The 22,872-nt window shown below is 56.1% G+C and overlaps 1 protein-coding gene across 1 annotated transcript; it reads left to right on the plus strand.

Moving 5' to 3' along the window:
- Positions 1-7,669: 7,669 nt before the first annotated feature.
- Positions 7,670-22,169, plus strand: LOC119109655 (DNA replication licensing factor mcm7-B-like). Its single transcript, XM_037233373.1, is given in 16 exon segments — positions 7,670-7,904; positions 9,621-9,752; positions 10,274-10,383; positions 10,676-10,800; positions 11,112-11,292; positions 11,845-11,982; positions 12,701-12,732; positions 12,803-12,956; positions 13,628-13,925; positions 14,322-14,533; positions 19,220-19,401; positions 19,756-19,876; positions 19,878-19,908; positions 20,630-20,828; positions 20,830-20,869; positions 21,968-22,169. Coding segments are annotated over 16 exon segments (2,163 nt in total). The 5' UTR covers positions 7,670-7,867; the 3' UTR covers positions 22,139-22,169.
- Positions 22,170-22,872: the final 703 nt, after the last annotated feature.

Genomic DNA, 22,872 nt, shown 5'->3' on the forward strand with positions numbered 1-22,872 from the left:
GGCGGCTGTCGCTGGGCCGGGCACGGCGGCTGTCGGTGGGCCGGGCGCGGCGGCTGTCGGTGGGCCGGGCACGGCGGCTGTCGGTGGCGGGCACGGCGGGCGCGGCGGGCCGGGAGCGGCGGCTGTCGGTGGGCCGGGCACGGCGGCTGTCGGTGGGCCGGGCGCGGCGGCGGCGGCGGCGGTGGCGGCTGCGCGTCCGACGGACAGGCCGCCCCGGACCGGCGAGCCGCGGTCAGGCCGCGCCAGGCGTCCGTCGCTGCTGTGAGAACTGGTATGCCGCAAGCGGCAACCATTCAGCGCAACTGCATCAGTAGGCTCTCCGCAACCACACCGTGTTTGGATCACTGACGTTAGCCCGGCCCGATCGCTGCTTGGCTGGCGATGCCGGGGTCTGTGCCACAGCGCAGGCTAGGCTCGTGTTGTCGACGCCCAGAACACTTCCCTACACGCCCAGAGGATCGCCACAGTCGCCGGTACCAGTGGCCGGACGTCCAAGTGGCTTAGTCGGGTATCAGTACTGAGCAGCTGCGGTCTGGTTGTGGCTCAATTGTGGCGTCGGATGATTTAAACTGCGCGTATTTCGGTGAGACCGCGCAGTCGGTGGTCCCCGTCTGATGTTTACGTGCGCGATTTAGGCCCGTACAAGCCCCGCCTTATTCTCACATCACACATCGCTTGCGTCGTAGCGTGTTGGCGCTCAATGCTTTTTGCCGTTTCGTGAGGAGCACTCGTGGTGCATCCATCAGCAATAGTGCTGCACACACGATGCTGCCCTGAGGGACGCGTGCTGTCCCCAGTGATACATTAGGGTGCTCTCGCTCTGGGGCGTATTGGTCGTTACCGCCGATGGGCTCTGTGGCGCAGTGTCGTGCCCCTCCCCGGTGTTGTTAGCACGGTCTTGGGAGAGAGAGGGGCAGAGGAGACCCCAACGCCGACATCGGTCCGTCGGTGTGTGTCGCTCGGTCCCATCGGCCCGTTCACTCTCCCACCGCGCACAACATCGGCATATCCTGACGAGGGCCTGCACTTCATGCTTCTCGCCGCATACGTTTTCAGCTTCTTGCCTCGGCAGTAGCAAAAGTGTAGACATAGTTTTACATGACATAGTCTAGTTTCAAATTTTAATATAGTTAGGCACGGTTTTGACCTACTTATTTGCGTCCCGTCTCTCCATGAATGCATTCAGCAACCCTTGGAAGCCAAGGTCATTTGTCCTCAAAAACCTATCCATATCTCTTGGTCTGCTGGTTGTGCCAAGCTGTGCAAATATGAGGTGTCTTTCTGAAAGCGACGTACCGAACGTGTGTAGCGTGTTCTGATCTACAACACAATCGACTCGTTTGCCTTTGCATTATGATGCACTGCACCGCGTGCCGGACCTTTCAGTGCAGTGTTTGTTGTGTCGCTTTCCTTTGCATCGTTTTGGCGGTAGCCGCTGTTTGGCGGAGTTCTCCCCGGCTGTGGCTCACGAGGATGAATTGTATCAGTCTTCACAATGAGGCCGTCTGTCATATTCCTGCGCAGCTATCTCAGTTTATATTTGCACGGTGGAATCGATTATCTTGAAGCCGCTAGTCCTTCCTCCCTGTGATCAACGGGTATCTTGTTAGTTGTTTCCGAGGTTATGCGGTGTTGCATGAGGTTTATCTGTGTCGCACATTTTCAATTTAATATTATATATCATCACAATACAACTTCTTGAATCACGAGCCGCGTTCATAGATGTTATGGTGATCTGCTCCTCCGTCACAAGTACAACTACCTGCAAATTGCGCACGCACATCTTGTGTCCTACAAAGCAGCAGGCCTGCGCAGGCACAAACATCAGTAGGTAAATACTGGACTGAGGCCTGCCTGCGGTCGGCTCAATTCCAGAATCATTCTGAACCAGTGAATGGAACCGGAACGTATTCAACAATGACCTTTTCTTCAGTCTAGGAGGCAAGCAACTGAAGAGAAGATTATTGGATTTACTTAAACACGCTAAGTTTACCTCGACCTTGTTGGAACATACGCTAGACCGATGGCGCAAAACTACGCGAGGTTTTTCATCGATGTCGATCCCCACACATCTGCACAAAGGGGATTCAGTGGTAAAGGGTAGCATCATGGTGACAGGACATCCGACACCTGTCGGCGGATGTGCCGATAAAAACAGGATGAATTGTAACTTAAAACTGCTCAAAATCTATGGCAATGCAAGCAGGCAGGTGTCGGAGTGGAGGTAGTGGCAAGGGAGAGGGGGGAGGGGGGGGGGGGGTCCAATGTTTACCTGTGGCAGCCTATTCTTTGTCACTTTGACCATAATCAAAAGTGTTAGGATCGTCGGGGCCGTAGGCTTGATTTCCTGAAAAGCATAGAGATTTCCCTACTTTTATCATATTTATGCTGACTGTTGGTAATACAGGCGCGCAGCCAGTGCCTTGGCAAGGGGGGGGGGGCACATGGTCGACAAAAAGTCCCTGATAGTAAAATCTCCTCAAACCAAAAATCACTGAACATCGCCCAGTTGTTAATGAAGGCATATTTTTGTTTTTTGTTTTTATCCTTTATCACTGGAATAGGATCATTTCTGTTTTAATTTTAGTCCATCAACTGAAGAAATCATGCGTTTAACATCTGCATGAAATAAATCACCGACGCTTTTCGTTTTACAATGATCCAGTGGACTGTTTCTAAGCCGACAGAACTCAGAAACTTTGTCGAAATCCTACCTGGGCTGTACAGAGATCATAAGAGCCCCGCGACTATAGATAAACATCGATGAACAATTTGCATTAACATGGCCGAGGCATATTCGTCTGGAAATGTTCAACATTCAGTCAGAATTTGTTAGAAATCAAAATTACGTGACGTAGTTTTGAGCATGCGCGCCCCGGCTGCTCTCGCGCGCGCGGCGCCCGCAGCCAGGCGTTACTTGCAGTGGCCAACATCGTTCGGTTTTACGGAAACCGCAAACTAGGCTATCGAGATCCCTGCTCCCCAGATTGCGGGCGCGCAGGCTCAAATCCCTCGATAATATGTTTTACTAGCCGGTTCTGCAAAAGAGTGAGCGTTGTCAGATAGACATGGAATTGCCTCCTTTATTTTTAAAAAAAATTATTTCGACTCACTCTTTTCAGCACTAATGACGCTCTTATTTCCGTGAATGGGCCCCGTTGAATATGACACTAGGGGGCACATAATTGTTCCCGCTCAAAGGCTGAAGGGCCATTCCGTTCCAGCACGGCGTGTCCTCCGGCAGCCATCCGGGCGACACGGGACGGGATCCCCTCGCCGATCCGGAGGCCCTTAAAGGAAATGCATCATATCACATTGGTCCCCTCCCTGACGCTGGAGGCCTTCTGACCCCCGCAGAGCGCAGTTAATCACGGATTGACGCAGGAGCCCTCATTAACGCAGCAACATTTCTGATCGCCACAGGTGGTCCAATTATTGGCGCGTAGGCCTCAGTTCGGCTTAACGAGCACATGCTGGCGTTGGGCTGCAGGTCCCTACTGTTCGGCACTGGAGGCCCGGGCTGGCACAGGATCCTTCCATTGTCTCAATGTAAACAATCCTCATAAGCTGTCCTGTTTTCTTTCATTGTCAGAGGACTCCGACCGGCGCAAGAGGCCTCTGCCATTCAGGGTCCCATCCACGTCACTGTTGAGTACATTTTTATCTGACCGATTCTAGGCCACTTGTTGGCACATAATAACTGTGCGGCACCGTGGATCCATGAACGATACAGGAGCCCCGCATTGTTGCAGGCGCCCGGGCCAGTTGTAATGGCAGGTGCGGCAGTGTCCTGCTTGGGAAATGGGCTTCCGAATTCAGACCGACACGGAGCCGACTCTTCGGTGTGGGGATCTCTGGCCGAAACAAAGAAATGCTCTCTCCCCTCCGTCTCTCTCTCTCTCCTCCTCTCTCTCTCTCTCTCTCTCTCTCTCTCTCTCTTTTCTCCTCTCTCTCCTCTCTCCTTTTTCTTCTTCTCTCTCTTCCTCTCTCTCTCTCTTCTCTCTCTCTCTCTCTCTCTCTCTCTCTCTCTCTTCTCTCTCTCTCTCTCTCTCTCTCTCTCTCTCTCTCTCTCTCTCTTCTCTCTCTCTCTCTCTCTCTCTTCTCTCTCTCTCTTCTCTCTCTCTCTCTCTCTCTTTCTCTCTCTCCTCTCTCTCTCTCTCTCTTCTCTCTCTATCTCTCTATCTCTCCTCTCTCTCTCTCTCTCTCTCCTCTCTCTCTCTTCTCTCTCTCTATCTCTCTCTATCTCTCTCTCTCTCTCTCTCTCTCTCTCTCTCTCTCTTCTCTCTCTCTCTCTCTCCTCTCTCTCTCTCTCTCTCTGCTCTACTCTCTCCCATCTCTCTCTCTCTCTCTCTCTCTCTCTCTCTCTCTCTCTCTCTCTCTCCCCCCCCCCCTCTCGCTCTCTTCATTTTGCCTCTCAAAGTGGATAACAGAATGTTATTTTTGGTGCGGCACTGCTGCTTCAAGTAAAGTCTCAGCTATTGAAATAGATGTTACAATACACAAACAGAAAACAAAAATGTTGCTGGACAAATTTAAAATAAGATCCCCTGATGAAAATAGTTAATTACTCGCACTCCAAACTAACCTTCATTATTGTGATAAAGGTTTAACGGACCCATTCTGCCTCGGGGCCTTTATCGAAATGGCGTGAAAGGACCTTTCCCGTGTCATGCTGTTACACGACTCCCGGCGCCCTGTGATCAGGCTGACGCTGTCAAGGCAGCAGCCAGATGGCCCTTTTCGGCGAGCCTTATACGAACGCTTGTTCTGCAAGGCGAACCCCCTTCCAAGCGTTTCGCCAGAACATGAATGTGGTCAGCATAACTTTAGCTGATCACAGCTTTACCAAAGTTGGGCTTCGGCAACATTGATTGGTGTGTCTTCGCGGCAACATAGATTCTCGGCGAACATTTTGCACGTTGCAGCCAACGGGCTCGTAGACAGGCAAAGCCTGTTAGCTGCCACATCACTGACTTTTTCCCAAAGAACCTGAGCCCAAAAACCCAATATACATATATATATATATATATATATATATATATATATATATATATATATATATATGTACATATTTCATATTTCAAAAACATACTCCAGTGAAGCCTCACGATTAGTTACATCTTATGATGACATGGAGTGGTGCCACTCCAATGCCGTTAAGGTATAATTAAGATATCAATTTTAACTATTTTCCAGTTCAAATTGCGCTATCATCGCTCTGTAACGGCATTATGCTTTCCTGCAGTTGCGACCACCGTCGTCATGGTAACCACCGTGCGCCACTTTACTGGTGTGAATAAAAGAGCATTTGTGATTGACCCAGCGGACAATGGTTTGCTGCCGCGAGGCGCATTGACTGATGTTTGAACCAGTGCGTCACATGGATCATGTGATTCTCCCATTCCCAAAGCCAATGTGCGCCTCGAAAAGAGCCGCGGTGGTAAACGCCCCAAGCAGCAAGGAAAGCCATAGCATAACATTTCGTGGAATTCGTCGAAAAATAGCTTTATGTTCGCATATCTTTGTGTCTAAATAGTGTTTCAGTCTTTCATAGCATTTATTACCCAAACGTTTTGAAAACTTAATGTGTTGCAAACATTACAGAACACAACCGTTGGAAAAGCGAGGCAACTTAAATTTATTTAATTTATAGTGGTGAGTATGGAGTCAAATACCAGGGTTGCCTGGTTCAAATAAAAATTCTGAGCTATTCAGGATTTGGAGAATACTCCCACTACTGCTTGAATTGCACGCGTCTGATGTAGTAATTAGTGAAAAGTAAAAAAGGTGGGATGCTCTGCCTATTCCCTCCGCGCGCCGTCGCATCGGCTTGAACGGTTCCATAAGAACTGACTGCTGAAAGTCAGGGCCTGACGTTGGCCTGCCGTAGGTCCATGCCATCTAACTTTACATACCCTGAGACCTGCTACTCAGTTGTGTATAGCTGTGTAAAGTTCGGCGCGGTGTAGCGGCACCAAAACTTCGTCGTTAATGTAGCCGGTTATTCGCCTCCGCGTAGGAACGTATTATTATCGCATATAGCTGTGCACCCACCAGCGCTAGAACGGTTACGCCGCACCGGCCATAAATTATTTTGGAAAACCTTCGGAAGGGGGAGGAACCAAATTGGTCCCCGAACCGAGCGCGCGTTAATAAGAACCAGACATGTGGAAGTCATCTTAATAGCACACGTATTTTTTACCACAAGAAGAGTAAACTCATTCCCATCGTTGTTTTTACAGCGCATTTTTAGGCATCTCATGAAAGCAGTATGTTGTTGGCCAAAGTCCATATAAGTATTGGCAAATGTAACTCGTGATGTCATGGCAACAGTTGGGTTCGCAAATGTGGTACGGCCAAATTGAGGCCAAAATATTTCGCGTCCCACTCGCATGTCACAAAAAATTAACTTTTATAAAGCAGCTTTATTTTGCAGGAGGATAGGGTGGGAGCTTTGATCTAATTCAAAGACAAAAAGGAAATAAGAACAAGGTGTGTAATTTGGCCGGATAGCTTCGCCCCAAATCCGGTAGGTGGATCCGTTAATGTGGCCGCATGTTTGCCTCCCCATAGAGACGCACGTTTCCCGCATATAGCGAGGCACCTATCAACACTAGAACTCTCTCTCCTATTGTAACAAAAATTCGTGGCTGCTCTCACCATCAGATACGAATTGCAACAACTGAGCGGATAAACGATGCAAATAATCTTCACACCCTTTCGGCCATAAGACACACATTAATTTGTGAGGTCAAAGTAAAAAGCTCTGGAATACGTGGATGACCCAAAGGTCTTCATGGGTCTTCAAAAGTCTTCAAAGGTCCCTATCCCCAGCCCCCACAACCAAAATGCGTGCCACCTCCCATGACCGCTATAGAGGAGCACCCTCGCGGCTTTAAAACGGCCTCTAAAGAGCCGCCTTCACTTGTTGATCAGGAGAGGCTCGTGCGTCCAGCGCGTGCTGCGTTGATCCACCGCTGCGTGAACACTATGCTGTCTAAAATACTTCTTTATAAACTATACAAACGCTAAAAACATGTCTTGCTTTTCATCAGCACGAAGTGGGCTAAATCCGGCGAGAAAAAATGGGGAGCGGTTTGTCGGGCCTTTGGTTTGGCCCTCCCCCAATAATCTAAAAATTGACACGCCTGCGGTTGGTCAGAGCCGAGGTCGGAGGCAACGCCTGCTTCGTCCCCTTGCCCGATCTCCATACGCGTCCCATCAGGCAGGTTGCAGATGTCGATTGTCCACCAAATTGGGCTGTTTTTGCATATGTAATTAGAGAATGCAGGATGCAGCATACAGTTTAACATATCTTCTAATGGGGTGGGTCCCACCAAAATACTGTTTCTCGGGGTAAATGCGTGGGAGGTTGTGACACCCTGGCCCAAATTATTTTTCTTGCATTTGCCATGCGTTTGGCATTCAAGCTGTAGTGATTCTGTGAAACTTAAGCACTAGCGTAGATTGCATACCATATTAGCCAAGCCATTCTAGAAGCAAACCGTCACGTTAGTTCAATGAAAAAATATGATGAGAAATCGTGTTTAATGCGCCAATCTGTTCAGAATGAGTAACATGATGGCTCTCTTTGTCCACCTCTATTATATTTGGCGCCAAATACCCAGAGCCGTCATTGTTTGTGGCGCACTTTGCGCGCTGTGCGAGATCTAGGGGTTTCGGCCGCCGGCGTGACCGTCTCCGCGCAGGCATTTTCATCATTAGTAGGTTTTATCGCTCGCATTGTACCAGCCTTTCACAGGGGATAGTCCGCTGACTGTGATATCGTGGACTTACGTGGGGAAGCACTCTCGTGTCAATTGACTAAGGCCGACAGCTAGCAGATCTCGCGTCTTTATAATTCATCATGGATGGCCGCACCCGTGACTACGAACAGGAGAAAGGTAAGCGTACTAACTTAGATTGATCGTTACAGTGCATGTTCTATCGAATCTGGGTAAATATTGGCACTTTGGAACATTGTTACCTCAATTACTTACGTGCATGGGTATGAAGATGCGGCTGGTTTGCGGCTAGGCTGCAAAAAGTATCCCACTGCAGGACGCGGGATGCGTATGGGACTTCGGTGCTGAACCTCGTGCTTGCGTGCGACGAACTTAGACAAGGTGAATGTTGCATAGTTTTCGCTTAAAAGGTTATTGGAGTTTTTATGACTTCTTAATTCCTTGGACCATGGGCTCTGCTCTGAAATAGGTGGTGGCCATTTACCAAGCTCTCAGTGCTAGGAGTCATGCTTGCATCATTGTGATGTTGGTGCTGTTCTGCACTTTTTTTGGTGTAATTTGGATCATGCAGTCTGGCATGTGCTTCCAAAACAATATTTTTTGTTGCTTTGTGTTTTGCTGTTTTGTGACATGCATTTATTCATCCTTTTATGGCATGAAATATGATTTCATTAATAGCCCTGCTTTGAAAAAACTGTTGTCTTAGTTTAGTTTGCAAGGTATTTTCATCATTATTGTCTGCATCTTATGTGTTGTGAGCATATTGTGTGAGTCTTGTGGTGTTAGATGTGCATTATTTTGTTCATACATGTATATGGGTGCATCATGAATGTATTGCTACAGTACCATCTAACTATGATTGTGGTAGTCTTGCACTTCTGTCAAGTAAAATTTTATGTAGTGAATGATTGGTAAGCTGTATCTTTTTACTGAAAGCTTCATAACACTGCAGGCTATCAGCAAATGTGGTGCATCTTTGCATTGAGGTCTTTGCCATATGCCATGTGACAGCTGCATACCACTTAGCCAAGTAAAAGTCAAACTTCCCAAATTTTGCTTGTGATCACTGATTTCATCAGAAGACCAGAAATACCATGTAGTGAACTATGTTTGCCTGCTCTTGATGATGCCACCAGAAACCCCAAGACATCTTATTGTTCTTATAATTTGATGAAGCTAGCCACAGGTTAGCTAAGGTTATGGATTACTGCCCATGGTTGGTTTAGATTGGTTTCTTCATTGATGTTCACCATTAGCTTGTATGCCACTGTTCATCATGGGCCTCAATGAACAGATCTATCACATTCACCAATAATTGCATGTTGAGAAAATGGTGTTTGGTTAGACAGATGGCAAGCTAAAGACATGACATCAGTCACTTTAATGCTAGTATCTAATATGTTCACAGTTCATTCCATCAATCATATGCTGAGGCTGCATTTGGATGAATCAGACAGTAGGTACTTCAACTGATGTCATGAAACTTGTACACTGAGCTCATTTCACTTTGTGGTGAAAGCTTCATGCCTTTGGTTGAATGTGACCTCACATATTTGTTGTGGGCCGCGCAAACTTTTTGTTCTGCTTGGATGGTCCCAGACTAAAGGTACAAAATTGGAATACTTAATAGGCAGAGGAAATTGAATATTCTGCGGGTAATGTGATGAGGCATGCTTAATTCACATGGTTAATTTGCAGTGTGGTTTGCCATAATCTGGCATTAACAGGTCTTTAAACAGATCCAAAGCAGAAGAAAATGTTCACTTCTTATATCAAAGCGATCATGAAACCACCTACCCCACATGACACCTGCAAACTGTACTGCCGCACATGTGCTGCTATAGTATGTATGTGGTAATCCATTCTCTGTTTCAGCCAAAATTCGCCAGTTTCTGGTCGAGTTCCACGTGAAGGAGGGCCGCAAAAAGGATTTCAAGTATGCCCGCCAGCTGACAGCACTGGCTCACCGCGAACAGGTTCTGCTCACCATAGACCTGGATGATGTCGGTAAGAGATCTGTCATGTAGGAAGTCCTTGAAGGCCTGTGTGACATCAACTGGAACCATGTGCCCATTGGCGAGGGTACTGGTGTGCTGTCATCAATCTAGTTGTAGTGGCAATGATGTATTATTGATTTGGCTAACAGGCTGCTGATGGACTGGGCATAGAATCAGAATTGACCTCATGATCAACAGAATTTGTGCGGAGTCATGGGGGATTGACTCTTTTTTGTTCTGATGGAGCCGGATGTGTCTGGGCTTGGCTGGGTCAGTTTTATCAGAAGTGTGATGGTCTTATGAGACTGAACAAAGGGTTTATTCCTGAATGTAGGCCTTTGATCCCCAACCCTCACCCCCAAACAAAATCCTGAAATTCTGAGGTTTCATAATTTGGGTGTTGTGTTAGACCATATTATGGAATACGTTGCAAATAATTTTGACTGGGGAGGCCCTGTCCATTGAACTGGGTCCTGTTACTGTAAGCATGGTGGAGAGGACTACATAGGAAATGACGGTGGCTCTTTTCAGAGGGCTACGACCAGGATCTGTCTGAGGCCGTGGTCGAAAATGCCCGCCGTTATACCCTTCTGTTCTCCGATGTGGTGTACGACCTCCTGCCGGAGTACAAGACAAGGGAGGTCAGTGTTGTGTTGACCCAAAGAATCGAACTTCAGCTTGAGCGAGTTTGGCTCGCAGGAGGTCAGCAACAAGCGAGGATGTCGTGTGCTCCAGTTGACACTAACTCTCAGATCGGTAACAAGCGAGGATATCGTGTGCTCCAGTTGACACCATTCGGTGAATACTGTACACGATTGTCCACACCAGCCCCGTCTGCACAAGCCGTTTGAGCCCACCTTCGCGTGGCCGTACCCAGCGCCGCGCCGCCTGCGGGCCCGGCTGTGGCTGTGACGGCACCTGGGGCGTTGACAGGTGGCGGCCCGCGACGCGCTGGACGTCTACATCGAGCACCGCATGCTGATGGAGGAGCGGCTGCGGCAGCCGGGCGAGAGCCGGGACCCGCGCAACAAGTACCCCTCCGAGCTGATGCGCAGATTGTGAGTGTTCCGGCTGGTCAGCCGCGCTGGCCAGTCTGCCTGACACGGGCAGACATGACACTGTGTTGTTGGCTCGAATCTAAAACGACGCACCGTGACTTGGTGTGTTCGGTCAGGTTTTGAGCTTTCTCCTCGTTGCTTTGAGTGGCATTTGTTGAAATGCTGCCGCTGGCGTTAAGCACGGCTCAGCACGTGTGTCGATTAGTCAAAAGCATATGTTTGTCGGGATGCGGCCCCTCGTCGACCCTCTGACCGCCGGAAGGGCCTCCCATGACCTGCCATGGCCTGACCTGGCGCGGCCGTGTCTGCAGCGAGGTGGTGTTCCGACTGCCGGCGACCGCCAAACACGTGGCCGTGCGCGATATCAAGGCCGAGCACATCGGCAAGCTGGTGCAGGTCAAGGGCATCGTGACGCGGGCCACCGAGGTCAAGCCCATGCTGCAGGTGGCCACCTACACGTGCGACCAGTGCGGCGCCGAGACGTACCAGCCGGTGAGCCCCCCCCCCCCCCCCTCCCCCGCCCTCCCCCGCCCTCCCCCCGTCGGCGAGACACGCCCCTGTAGACGGCACTTGAGCGACGCGCCTAGCACGGCATCCAGACAGGCTATCTGCTGATTGCCTGGTGATCGGCGAGGGTCCGTGTAGTTCGGATGGCCGTGTTGTATGAGTGACGGAGTGCTCCGTGCCGTCCAGCCGCGCTGCCCGTCGGCCGTAGCGCCCAGACAGTCCGTGTATGTGATGATGCCAACGCCAGAGCATGTCCAGTTATTCGGCCTGCCATCATGATGTGAGTGCCCGATGCATGTCGCGATTATCGCTGGGGTCATGCGATGCCGTTTTCGCGATTAGGATGCCGTTGATTAGTTAATGACGTTTACGTCCGATAGACTACTCGCCGATGGCCATGCTACGGCGGCTTGCCTGTGTTATGTGTTAAGATGTGTTATCTTGCGTCACATGCACATCCTACATCACATCCGGCTACGCGCCGGCGGAGAGCCGTTTGCTGACGCGTTCGCCGCTGTGTTTTTCCTGGTGGCGCAGATCAACTCGCCGTCCTTCATGCCGCTGCTGATGTGTCCCAGCGAGGACTGCCGCGTCAACAAGTCCGGAGGCCGGCTGTACGTGCAGTCGCGCGGCTCCAAGTTCGTCAAGTTCCAGGAGATCAAGATCCAGGAACACGTGAGTTCGTGCCGCGACGTGGCGAGCTCGGCGCACGGCAGCGACCTTTCGCTTAGTTGCTCGGAAATGACGACTGTGTTGCCGATGGCGACATTTATTTGTACGTGATATGGATACGGGTCTGACACGTTTCGCTGCATGACGATTAGCTAAAGGGGTCTAGACCGTTGGCTGTTGGTCGGACCGTTGATGCTTTGGGCGATCCATGTGGTCTGTGATTTGTCGGCTTCTGAACGGCTCTAGAATGGTCTGGCCGCCATCGTAAGGTGGGCAATGACCAGATGTAAGCATGTCTCTCCTCCGTTCCCTTCGCTGTGTCTACCGCCCTCTGCCTGCAGTTGACCTCGGGTCTGACTGCCGTTATCCACTTCGCAAGACCCGTTTAAGCGCCGCGGCCCGCCGCCCGTGACCCCGCTCCACTGATTGACGCGCTCACCCGCCTGCTCGGCCCTCCGTCTGCCCTAGAGCGGCCATTGTCTCGGCTCACGGCCGGGTCCCGTTGTAAAACTCCGCAGCTTGACCCCCGCCCGGCCAACTCGCCGATGGAGCAGCGTGGTCGCGCCGCTGACTGCCGCGTTGCCCCGCTCGGCAGACCGACCATGTGCCGGTGGGCAACATCCCACCCCGCTGACCGACGTGCCTCCTCGCTTGACAGAGCGACCAGGTGCCGGTGGGCAACATCCCACCCCGCTGACCGACGTGCCCTCCCGTTTGACAGAGCGACCAGGTGCCGGTGGGCAACATCCCACGCCGCTGACCGACGTCCCTCCCCGCTTGACAGAGCGACCAGGTGCCGGTGGGCAACATCCCACCCCGCTGACTCGATGACGATCGTGTGCCGCGGCGAGCTGACGCGGCTGACGCAGCCCGGCGACCACGTGGCCGTGACGGGCATCTTCCTGCCCGTGGCGCGCGCCGCCGGCTTCGCTGCCCTCACCGCCGGCCTGCTCAGCGACACGTACATGGACGCGCACGTGAGTGCAGGCCGCTGGCTGACGGCCGGCCCGTGCCCGTGTCCGGCTTGGGCCGCTGCGGAGGCCAGTCGGGTGGCGGTGTCCGGGGCTGCTGCTGATCGGCGGCCTTTTCCGTCACTGAGAACAGTTTGTGTTATTTGTTTAGCGGTGGTAGTTTCACATATTGATGGCTGTTGCGCTACTGGTATTAACGCATGGCGAAAACGTCAGGGAGGGATGCAAAGGAGGGGGGGGGGGGGACAAAGATTATAGCTGCCGGCACGATTTACTCGGAGTAACCAGTGCGTGCGCGTCAAGGGTGCCACGAACGCTAACTGCCTTGCATTACGTTTGTGTCGTATGGCTTCGTCAACAATGGCGGGCCAATGGCTGCTAGGTGGCAACCACTGGTGATGACTTGCACACTGTCTGGCGGTCGTCACCACTGACTGACCTGTGCGTCGTGCGTCCGGTGCCGGCCGGGGCCCGTCAGCCGGCGCCCCATCCCCCTCCGTCCGGCGCCACCGGTGTCAACCGGGGCCCGTCAGCCGGCGCCCCATCCCCCTCCGTCCGGCGCCATCGGGGCCGGCCTGGGCCCGTCAGCCGGCGCCCCATCCCCCTCCGTCCGGCGCCACCGTTGTCAACCGGGGCCCGTCAGCCGACGCTTGACGCCGTCCCACTCCGTCCGGCAGCGGCTGATCCAGATGAACAAGACGGACGACGACGAGGCCGACTGTGACCTGCTGACCGAGGACGAGATCCGACTGGTCTCGCAGGACGACTTCTACGAGAAGCTGGCCCAGTCGATCGCGCCGGAGATCTTTGGCATGGAAGACGTCAAGAAGGCGCTGCTGCTGCTGTTGGTCGGCGGCGTCGACACCAACCCCAACGGCATGAAGATCCGCGGCAGCATCAACATATGCCTGATGGGAGACCCGGGCGTGGCCAAGTCGCAGCTGCTCGGCTATATCGACCGTCTGGCTCCCCGCAGTGAGTCCTCCCCACCGGCGCGCCGGCTTGGCTCGCGTGCCAGCACTTCGACACATTTCGCGCCCGGCAGGTCGTGCCGACCGCGGAACTTCCAATGCTTATATCGTGCCCACGTCGGGTGCGTGCTGTCGTTGTTTTGATTTATTTTAACCGTATGCTGACAAGCGCCCTTTGGCTGCGTATTGTTCTGCTCTCGACATGTCTGGTTACGTGGCTCCGTTCGCTCTGAAAGCGGCACGTTTGATGAAGTGGCGCGGCTCTCCTGACCGCTCCGCCCGCTCCACACGGTCAGGAGACCCGGCTGGCTTGACCGCTCTGCCCGCTCTGCCCGCTCCGCCCGCTCCACATGGTCAGGAGGCGCTGCTCGCCTGACCGCTCCGCCCGCTCTGCCCGCAGGCCAGTACACGACGGGTCGCGGCTCGTCGGGGGTCGGACTCACGGCGGCCGTCATGAAGGACCCGCTCACCGACCAAATGGTGCTAGAGGGCGGCGCCCTGGTGCTGGCCGACCAGGGCATCTGCTGCATCGACGAGTTCGACAAGATGGCCGACCACGACCGTACCGCCATTCACGAGGTCATGGAACAGCAGACCATCTCCATCGCTAAGGTCAGGTCACCACGGGCGGGCGGCGCCGCTTTGCGAGCAGTCAGGGCTGCGGACTTTCGAACAGTGTTTTTTTTTTAGCCTCGTCCGTAGGTGAGAATGCGTTGAAGGCTGGTTTGTGCAGCCATGCTGTGGAACTTAAGGTGATCAACGTTTCAAGGTTTGAATTATATTTATTTAAGATAAAGGTTTTTATGGCATTATTGATCTCACGCAGTCGACGGCTCTTAGAACTCATAGAAGACTTAGCTGGAATGGGACCAGGTCCGTTAGGGAGTTACTTATGGTATGAATGGCACATATGTTCTCTAGACTTCATTCCCTTTGTGTGCGCATTAAATCAGTTGGGCTAGACGCCCTGCGGAGTGTGTCCAGGGTCCATCTCTCCCTCTGGCGAGCCGCCGGTCGGCTCACAGCTGCTGGCCGCCGTGTCGCCCGTCGCCTGTCAGCCTCCGCCCCGTCCTCGGTTCCGTTGATTTACCGCGCGTCGGGGCGCGGAGAGCGCGACGCCGGCGAACATCAGACCTCCAGCTGCGAGCTGTGCAGCAGCCGGATCAGCTGCGTGGCCATGCGCATCTTGCGCCAGCCCCAGCCGCGCTTGCGCGCCGGCCGCTCGGGCACGCGGCGCTGCGCGGCCAGCGCCAGCCGCGTCCACTGGCAGCTGCAGCGGCCGCGGCACCGGCAGCACACGAACATGGCCACCACGCAGTCGGCGGTGAGCGTGAGCCGGTCGTGCGCCAGCGCGAACTCCACCGGGTACCAGCAGCCGCGCTCCGCGGCGGCCGCCACCAGGGCGCGGCTCTCGTCGGCGTCGAGGCGCGCGTACAGCAGCTTCTCGTCGAGCGGCGGCGGCCCGGCGGTGCGGTCGACGCGTGGCTGGCTGTCTGCCGGCGCCGGGCCCGGCTCGCCCTCCTCCAGCTGCTCGTCGTAGTGGCGCAGCTCGGCCGAGGCGCCGCAGTCGGACGCGTCGGTCGTCGTCGCCGCCGGTGGCGGACGACGCAGCCGGTGGTGGTGCTCGCGTACCCAGGCCGCGTGCAGGCGTACGTCAGCGCGCGCCTGCCGGGCGACCGGGACGTGTGACATCCGACGCCGTTGGAGCCCGGGCTCGTGGGGTTAGGGGACAGCTTCCATGGCTTGTCAATTTGGTTGCCTGTTTTACGCACTCAACGGTGTTGATGTATTTTACAGGTTTGTATTCGATTTTGTTGCTTGAAGAGATAACTTTATGTCCACGAAGCACACTTATACACAATGTGTCGTGCGAAGTCGTGGGTATGGGTCAGCCCCAATGACTAGCCTGTAATGCAAACCCCAGTGAGGCGCGTACGATGCTCGCCCTACATATACAGCATACGGCGTGCAGCATAGGTAACACGCAGTTGCATAGGTTGAAAATACTTTTGACCTGGAAAGGATTTGCCAGTTGCGATTCTTTGGTACATCACGCTAAGCAATTCATTATGCGTTCCTCTGGGCGGGAGCTGGACCCGAAGCTGTTGGTTTGCTGCCGGGGAGGTCGGCTCAAGATCCGCCTCACGCGACTGAACTGACCCCTGCCTGAACGGCAGACGGCAGCCTCACCTTCATGAGCTCTTTGGTGCTGTGTGCCGTCTTCTCGGTGCAGGTGAGGAAGCGACGCAGGCAGTGGCCGTAGTCGCAGGCCGGCCGGTACTGGGTGTCGCGCTGGCTACGGAGCCAGTCCAGCTGCGACTCGAGCTGGCGCAGCCGCTCCAGCAGGCGCCCCTTCACGCACGTCTCAGCCAGTGTCAGGCCCTCGATCAGCCACGGCTTCAGGGTGCGCGGCGGAGCAGCGGCGTCTCCGTCCGTGGCCGGCGGCGGAGCAGCGGCGTCTTCGTCCGGCGCCGGCGGCGGAGTAGCGTCGTCCCCGTCCGCGTCCACTGCGATCATGCTGTCCCATTTGCGCTGCAGCCGGCTGGGCAGGTCGGAGGGCGGCTCGGCCAGCCGCTCCAGCTGGCGGTGCGCCTCGGCCAGCAGGTCGTCCAGGCGCGGCTGCTGCTCGGCCAGCAGTCGGCGGTGGTGCGCCAGCTGCTGCAGGCGCGGCTGGCATGCGGCCTGGCTGTGGCGGCGCCAGCGGGCGGCCAGGCGACGCCGCAGGTGGCGCCACTGGCGCTCCTGCAGCCGCTCGCCGGCCGCCAGACATGCCTCCAGTTGGGCGAACGTGGCGGCCAGAAGGGCGCCGCTGAGCGGTGTCTGCTCCAGCAGCCGCGAGAACTGCTGCCTGGCCTCTTCGAACGCGATCCGCACTGGGCCACGCTCCATGGCGCTCTTGAGGCTGGCGGAGAGCTGGAGCTGGCGCTGGCTTCTAGGTCCGCCGGCTGCTGAGCAGGACCGGCCGGCTCCCGCGGTCACAGATTGGTCCCGAGCGTTCTTATTCTGTCGGGCTCTCGGGGTGGGGCTAACGGCGTTGTGACTGTTGACGGGCGTTACCGGCGCGGTGCCATCAGACCGCGCGTCTTATCTGACCTGTCGGGGCCGTCCCGCCCGGACTCAGAGCCGAAATTAAAGCCAGTTTAACCTGCTTTTTATACAAGCTGTGGGCCTTAATCAGAGCTTACAGCTGTGCTTGCGGCATTGATTAAAACCAGTAGCACGTTAAAGCTCGTGCGCTGCGCAATACGGCGCTTTCAGCCTGTTTCACGATGGGTCCAGAGCAATATTGGACATCGTTGCGCCTGCAGTAACGTCAGGACGGGGTGGCCGTCGACATCCGCCTGCTGTGTGGGCACGCGTGCGGGGTTGAAGTGTGCGTTGCGTAAGACGCACGGTCAGTACTCCCGCTCATCAGTATGCTCACCGGTTGTTGAGGACACCTCTTTACTGCGGGTTGGGTCGCGCCGACATCCAGCGCGATGTCTGTCCTTCCTGGCAGGGGGAGAGGCGGGTGATGCCGTAGAGCATCAGCACCTGGTTGCGTGATGAAGTCCCATTGACGTGGGTGTACGGGTAGGTTTTTGGTAGCGCGAATGCGACATGCTTGTTTTGAGATGCACCGTGCTGTAAATTTCATCGAGCGGTGTTGAACCATTTATTCAGTCCATTTGATATCCGTGTCATATCTGCGCAGTTAACTGTGCACCGTAACGAAAAAGCGTGGTATAGATGTAATTGGACCAATCCAGATGACAAAGAGTCTACGTGGCCTCACGGCGCAAAATAACCATCGCAGTCGGCGCACCCTAAAACTTCGACCATCATCAGCATACGTGACGTCACGCATGATCCTTGTCGGACGCGCAGAACTTATTTCCGTCACTTGATTGAAGCTAGACAGAAATGGCGCAACTGGTTCAATCATAAACAAGTCAATCTTGGCGCCTGGGACCCCCGCGGACGATGAAAAGGTGTGTTATGCATTACAAACAGCATAATTTGTAGTTTCCATTGTTAAAGGGACGCGTGGTACGCGCACCATGCGCAGTTATTGTCACGAAAGTTACGATGACGTAAACAGAAAACACGGATGTGTCGCGCTGCGATCGCGTCGGACAAAGGTTCATCGTGACTTTTCGGAGAACAGAAGAGCCTTAGTGCGCTGTGGCCACGCGCGCTGGTGGATGTGGCCGGCGGCTGGAGCTTCCGCGGCCTCCCGCAGCGGCGGTGCGGTCGGCCGCCCGCCACCCGCCCGAGTCTCTGCGCTGGTCTGTCCGATGGCCGCCGCCGGCTCGCCGATGTGGCAGAGGTGGCGCAGGGTTATCACCCTCGGTCTCCGTCGGCGCGCGACCATCGTCATCGATTCGGAGTGAATTTGACGGTGATTTAATCACGGCCGGGCGATGGGATGAGAACGCGGCCACGTCCTGGTGAGAACCGTCGGCGCGTCGGTGGGTGCTCTCCTGGCGCGCGGCGGCCGCGGCCGGCTGCTGCCGGGCCGCTTCCGGCACTGTAAACAGCGGAACTCCCGCCGGGCGGCCGATAACAGGCGCTCAGACAGGATGGCTGACCGCCTTTGTGAGGCGCCGGCTGACTCATGGCGCCGGTGATGTGGCTGGCGCGGACGGCACATCAAGGCGCCGTCTGAGGCTCGCCGCAGCCGCCGCCGGAGACTAGACGCCCGGGGGCGGCTCCGGCGGGCCGCCACGCCCCGCCAAGCCAAACGGCGGCGCCGCCGGACGCCGCGGCTCCACCCCCGCGGCCCGCCTGTCGGAGTCGATTGTCCGGTCCGAAAGGTGGCCGCTGGCGGAGGATGTGACGCACATTTCTCTTGCGCGAAAGCGCGGGCTAAGTTCGGCTGTGCTTCTAGGAATCAATCGACGGAAACGTCCACGGTTTGGCCGTTGGCGCGAACAACGTTGGTTTGGCCGTTTAGCGCACGTATTGTATTGTGACAAGCATGAACCAGTCGCACATGCGAAGCGGTTCTCACCCTGAATGCGAGATGACGTTGGTACGACGACTACGCTTTCATTTCTACGCCGGCTGCCTGTTCCTCTTTCCATTTCTCGCTGCCAATTCGCTTCCAGCGCTTAGCACCGAGTTGGCACGGCCCCGTGATCCCGACCAGTCGGCTCGTGGGGCGATTTGGACAAACCGATTGCCTGCGATACAATCGCACTCACGTCCGTTTAGGAAGAGCGACGGGCCAGTGGCTCGCGCCCCGTTTGGAACGGGGCCGCGTGCCGCCGCTGACCTTGTGTGCCGGCGCTGACAGCGCCCCGTGCTGGATTTCAGGCGGGCATCATGACGTCACTGAACGCCCGGGTCTCCATCCTGGCGGCCGCCAACCCGGCCTACGGCCGCTACAATCCCAAGCGCTCAGTGGAGGCCAACATCCAGCTGCCGGCGGCGCTGCTGTCCCGCTTCGACCTGCTCTGGCTGCTCATGGACAAGGCCGACCGCGACAATGACCTCAGGTCAGGCGCCGGAACGGGCTCCGGGGGGGGGGGGGGTCGTCTCCCCGGGGGTTCCCGGGCGCTGGCCGCGTGACTTCCGTCTGGCAATGCTCCGACTGGATGTCATGATGCAAGGCTGACATGAGGTGTGAGGTGATGCCACCAGCAACACTGGGTGCTGCGCTGGGCTGGTCCGGGACACCGACGTCGTATCGCATGTGGTGTAACACTCGCCACAGTGCGATACCTGACCGTGATGTCTGGCTCCGGTCGCGCCTCGCTCGTGGCCATCGGCCGGGGGCTGTCCGCTCGCTCGCCCGTACGCCTACCGGCCCGCCCGCCGCGCCGGATGACCCTCTGACCGTCCGTCGGCAGGCTGGCCCAGCACATCACGTACGTGCACCAGAACTGCGTGCAGCCGCCGACGCAGTTCGAGCCGCTGAGCATGCGGCTCATCCGGCGCTACGTGGCGCTGTGCCGGCGCAAGCAGCCCGCGCGTGCCGGAGAGTCTGGCCGAGTACCTCGTCAGTGAGTATCCGGCTCCGACGCCGACGGCCCGCCCAGATCACGGCGCCGTCGACAGTGCCGACCCTGATCCCGACCCCGATCCCGGCCCGTAATCCCGCCCCCGGGTCCCGATTCCGCTCTTGATCATGCCCTGACTCGACGTGGACATCGACCCAGACCTCCAGCCTGATCCCGCCGGCGGCGGAGACGGCGGAGGCCCAGCCACCCGGCCGCCAAGGTCGGCGCGGCTGCGGCGCGCATGCTGACTACAGGCGTGTTTTGCTCGATATCTGGCGTTCGTCAGCATCGTTGCCCACGCCGGTTGAAGTGACCTGGCGATATCATTACCCACTCCCCTCCCCCCAGTTGCAGTAGTTCAACGAACGGCTTAAGCTCGTGCGTTCGCTGTATGTGGACGGGATGGCGCACATATTCTGGCAGGCTTGGTGACACTGTCGTGGGGTGCGAGACAGGAGGCTCCATCAGCATCCTAGCCCTCGCCGGTCCCTAGAGCTGGTGTGCCGGGTATTCCCTCTGGGTTCTCTGCGTGACCTTCGCCCGGGAGTATTGCCGGGCTATCCTCGTGCCCCACAGATGCCTGGCTTATCGGTGACCACACTCCTCCCCCCCCCCCCCCCCCATCCTCCATTCCCCAGCGCGTGTGTCGAACCTCGGCATTCGCTCCCGGCGGTCTTACCGCCGCCTCGCATCGCTGACGGCGCCGCCTCCCCCGCCCTCGCAGGCGCGTACGTCGAGCTGCGTCGCGAAGCCCGCAACAACAAGGACATGACGTTCACCTCGGCTCGCAACTTGCTGGCGATACTTCGCCTGTCCACGGCGCTGGCCCGGCTCCGTCTGGTGGACACGGTGGAGAAGGAGGACGTCAACGAGGCCATGCGGCTGCTGGAGAAGTCCAAGGACTCGCTGAACTGCGACGTAGAGAGGCCGCGCACCCGTCTCTACCGCCAACGCCATCTTTGAGGTTTGCAATGCTTTCTCGTTGGTGAAGTGCGTGATGGAACTGGTCTTGTGTGAGTCCTGCTGGAACTTTCTGTCGCCGCTATTGGGGATAGTTCGTGGAAGCACTGATGAAGGTGTCGAGCTGGGTAAGGCATATCCATGGGAGAACGGAGATTGGCATGTGTTTTTGGCTCGCTTTTGATGCCCGTTTAGAGGGAAGGGCACGCACGATATCATCTCAAGAATCTTGAAGCTAATCAAGGAACATGTGAAGGAATAAATCGAAATTTGCACGCTGCGTGGTTTTCCATCCAGCCGGGATTGCTGTTTTTCCATTTGGCCTGGATTGCAGACGCACGGCGTAGGGATCAGGTCGTCACAGATCAGAGGGCAACGTATCTGTGAGGCTAAAGCCATTTCACCTGACATGCATAACGCGCCGCCCCGTAATTGATTCGTGGACTGCCCGTATCTCTTGGGAAAACTGCGTTTGCCAGCTAGAGTAATTACATCGCTGTCGGCTGGGTTGGACGGAGAAACTTTTGAATTTCGCCTGGAAATGCCCATTTATAGTACGCATGTTAAATATGCGTTTGCGAGGTAAAGTAGCATATTTGTCGCTGCCGGGGTGGTACGCGGCAATGTGGTTTACATGTCTAACGGACTTGTTTCTTCGTCCCAAAAGGTTTTGCCTATTAGAACTCGTTCGCAGCCTGGGCATGCCTGGCCCCCGAGGGATGCAGCGCAACTGTAGGAAGACGTACGCGATATCGTATTTAGTTGCTGCGCTATGCGCACGGAGCGCTCGCTGGCTGCGTCATGCCGCGTCCACCCGTAAAGGCGTTTTGTCCCATCCGATTACCGAGTGTCGGCCGCAGCCGGGCGGTCCATCTACGGCGCTGGACTGGTTGTTTATCGACTCCTGTAGCTGGCACGACCATTAGTGCGAGAGCGCTCTCTGGCGCAGCCGACCGCCGCCGTGCGGCGGATGCAGCTGACGCAAGGCGTCGGTCGGAGCTCGTGTGCCGCATGGTCTCGGAGGTGCGACGTGCGTCGCCTGCTCTCCTCGGTGGGCCAGGACACTCCCGTCTGACGCTCTGCTCCCCGCCCCGCTCCGCAGCTGGTGAAGGGGCTGGCCGGCGTGGCCGGCACGGTGCGGCTGGCCGACGTGCAGGAGTTGTGCGCCAGCAAGGGCTTCACGCCCGACCAGATCGAGCAGTGCCTCGACAGCTACCAGGACCTGAACGTGTGGATGCTGAACCAAGGCCGCACCCGGCTTACGTTCGTCTGAGCGGCGCGCCGGCTCCCGTCCTCCGCAGCTGCCGCTCGTTCGCCTTTGTACGTCATTTTGTGCGGTTTGTACGAGGCGCGCCGATCTGCGGGCTGGCTGGCGAGCGTAGTAGCGGCGAAACCAGCAACCCAGTGAGTTGTAGGAGGTGCCGCCCGCGCGTCCCGAGCCGCCGACCGCGCGCCGAAACATCCGCCGGCCGCAGCAGCCGCGCCGTGCGTTTCTTCTCCTGACATTGGTTTTCTTTATGTTCGCGTTGCGGGTGTAGCTGAATCGGCGCGAGGGGCCGCGCCCCCACGGGTTGCATGAGGTGTGTGACCAGACTTGTACCGGGTCAGCGTCCGATCCCCCCTCGCCCGCCTCTGTCGCCGCCGGCTGGGCTGATGCGCCCCCACACCACATCGATGATGCGCCTTGCCCGTCAACGCCGACGCTGTTGTTGCCAACGCTGTTCGACGCCTCTTATGGAATACACGCCTCGATAAATATGTTTTATTCAAAAATTGAACACATCCACAGACTCACAGCTGAGCTCCTGACAACGCGACTGGCACGGAACCTTCCGGTAGGTGGGCGCACGCCGCCGATCCGCGTACCAGGCTTATTTACAATCTGTCGACACTGGCACGTGAAGGCCGCACAGCGCCGGCGTCTCAGGTACCTGCGTCTCAGGTGCCTGCGGGCTCCAAGCTGCGCAGCGTGGCGGCTGGGGCGGGGTGGGGAGGCCCTGTATCAAC

This window comes from Pollicipes pollicipes, unplaced genomic scaffold, assembly GCF_011947565.3.
Source record: "Pollicipes pollicipes isolate AB1234 unplaced genomic scaffold, Ppol_2.1 Scaffold_7231;HRSCAF=8579_pilon_pilon_pilon, whole genome shotgun sequence".
Lineage (NCBI taxonomy): Eukaryota > Metazoa > Arthropoda > Thecostraca > Pollicipedomorpha > Pollicipedidae > Pollicipes > Pollicipes pollicipes.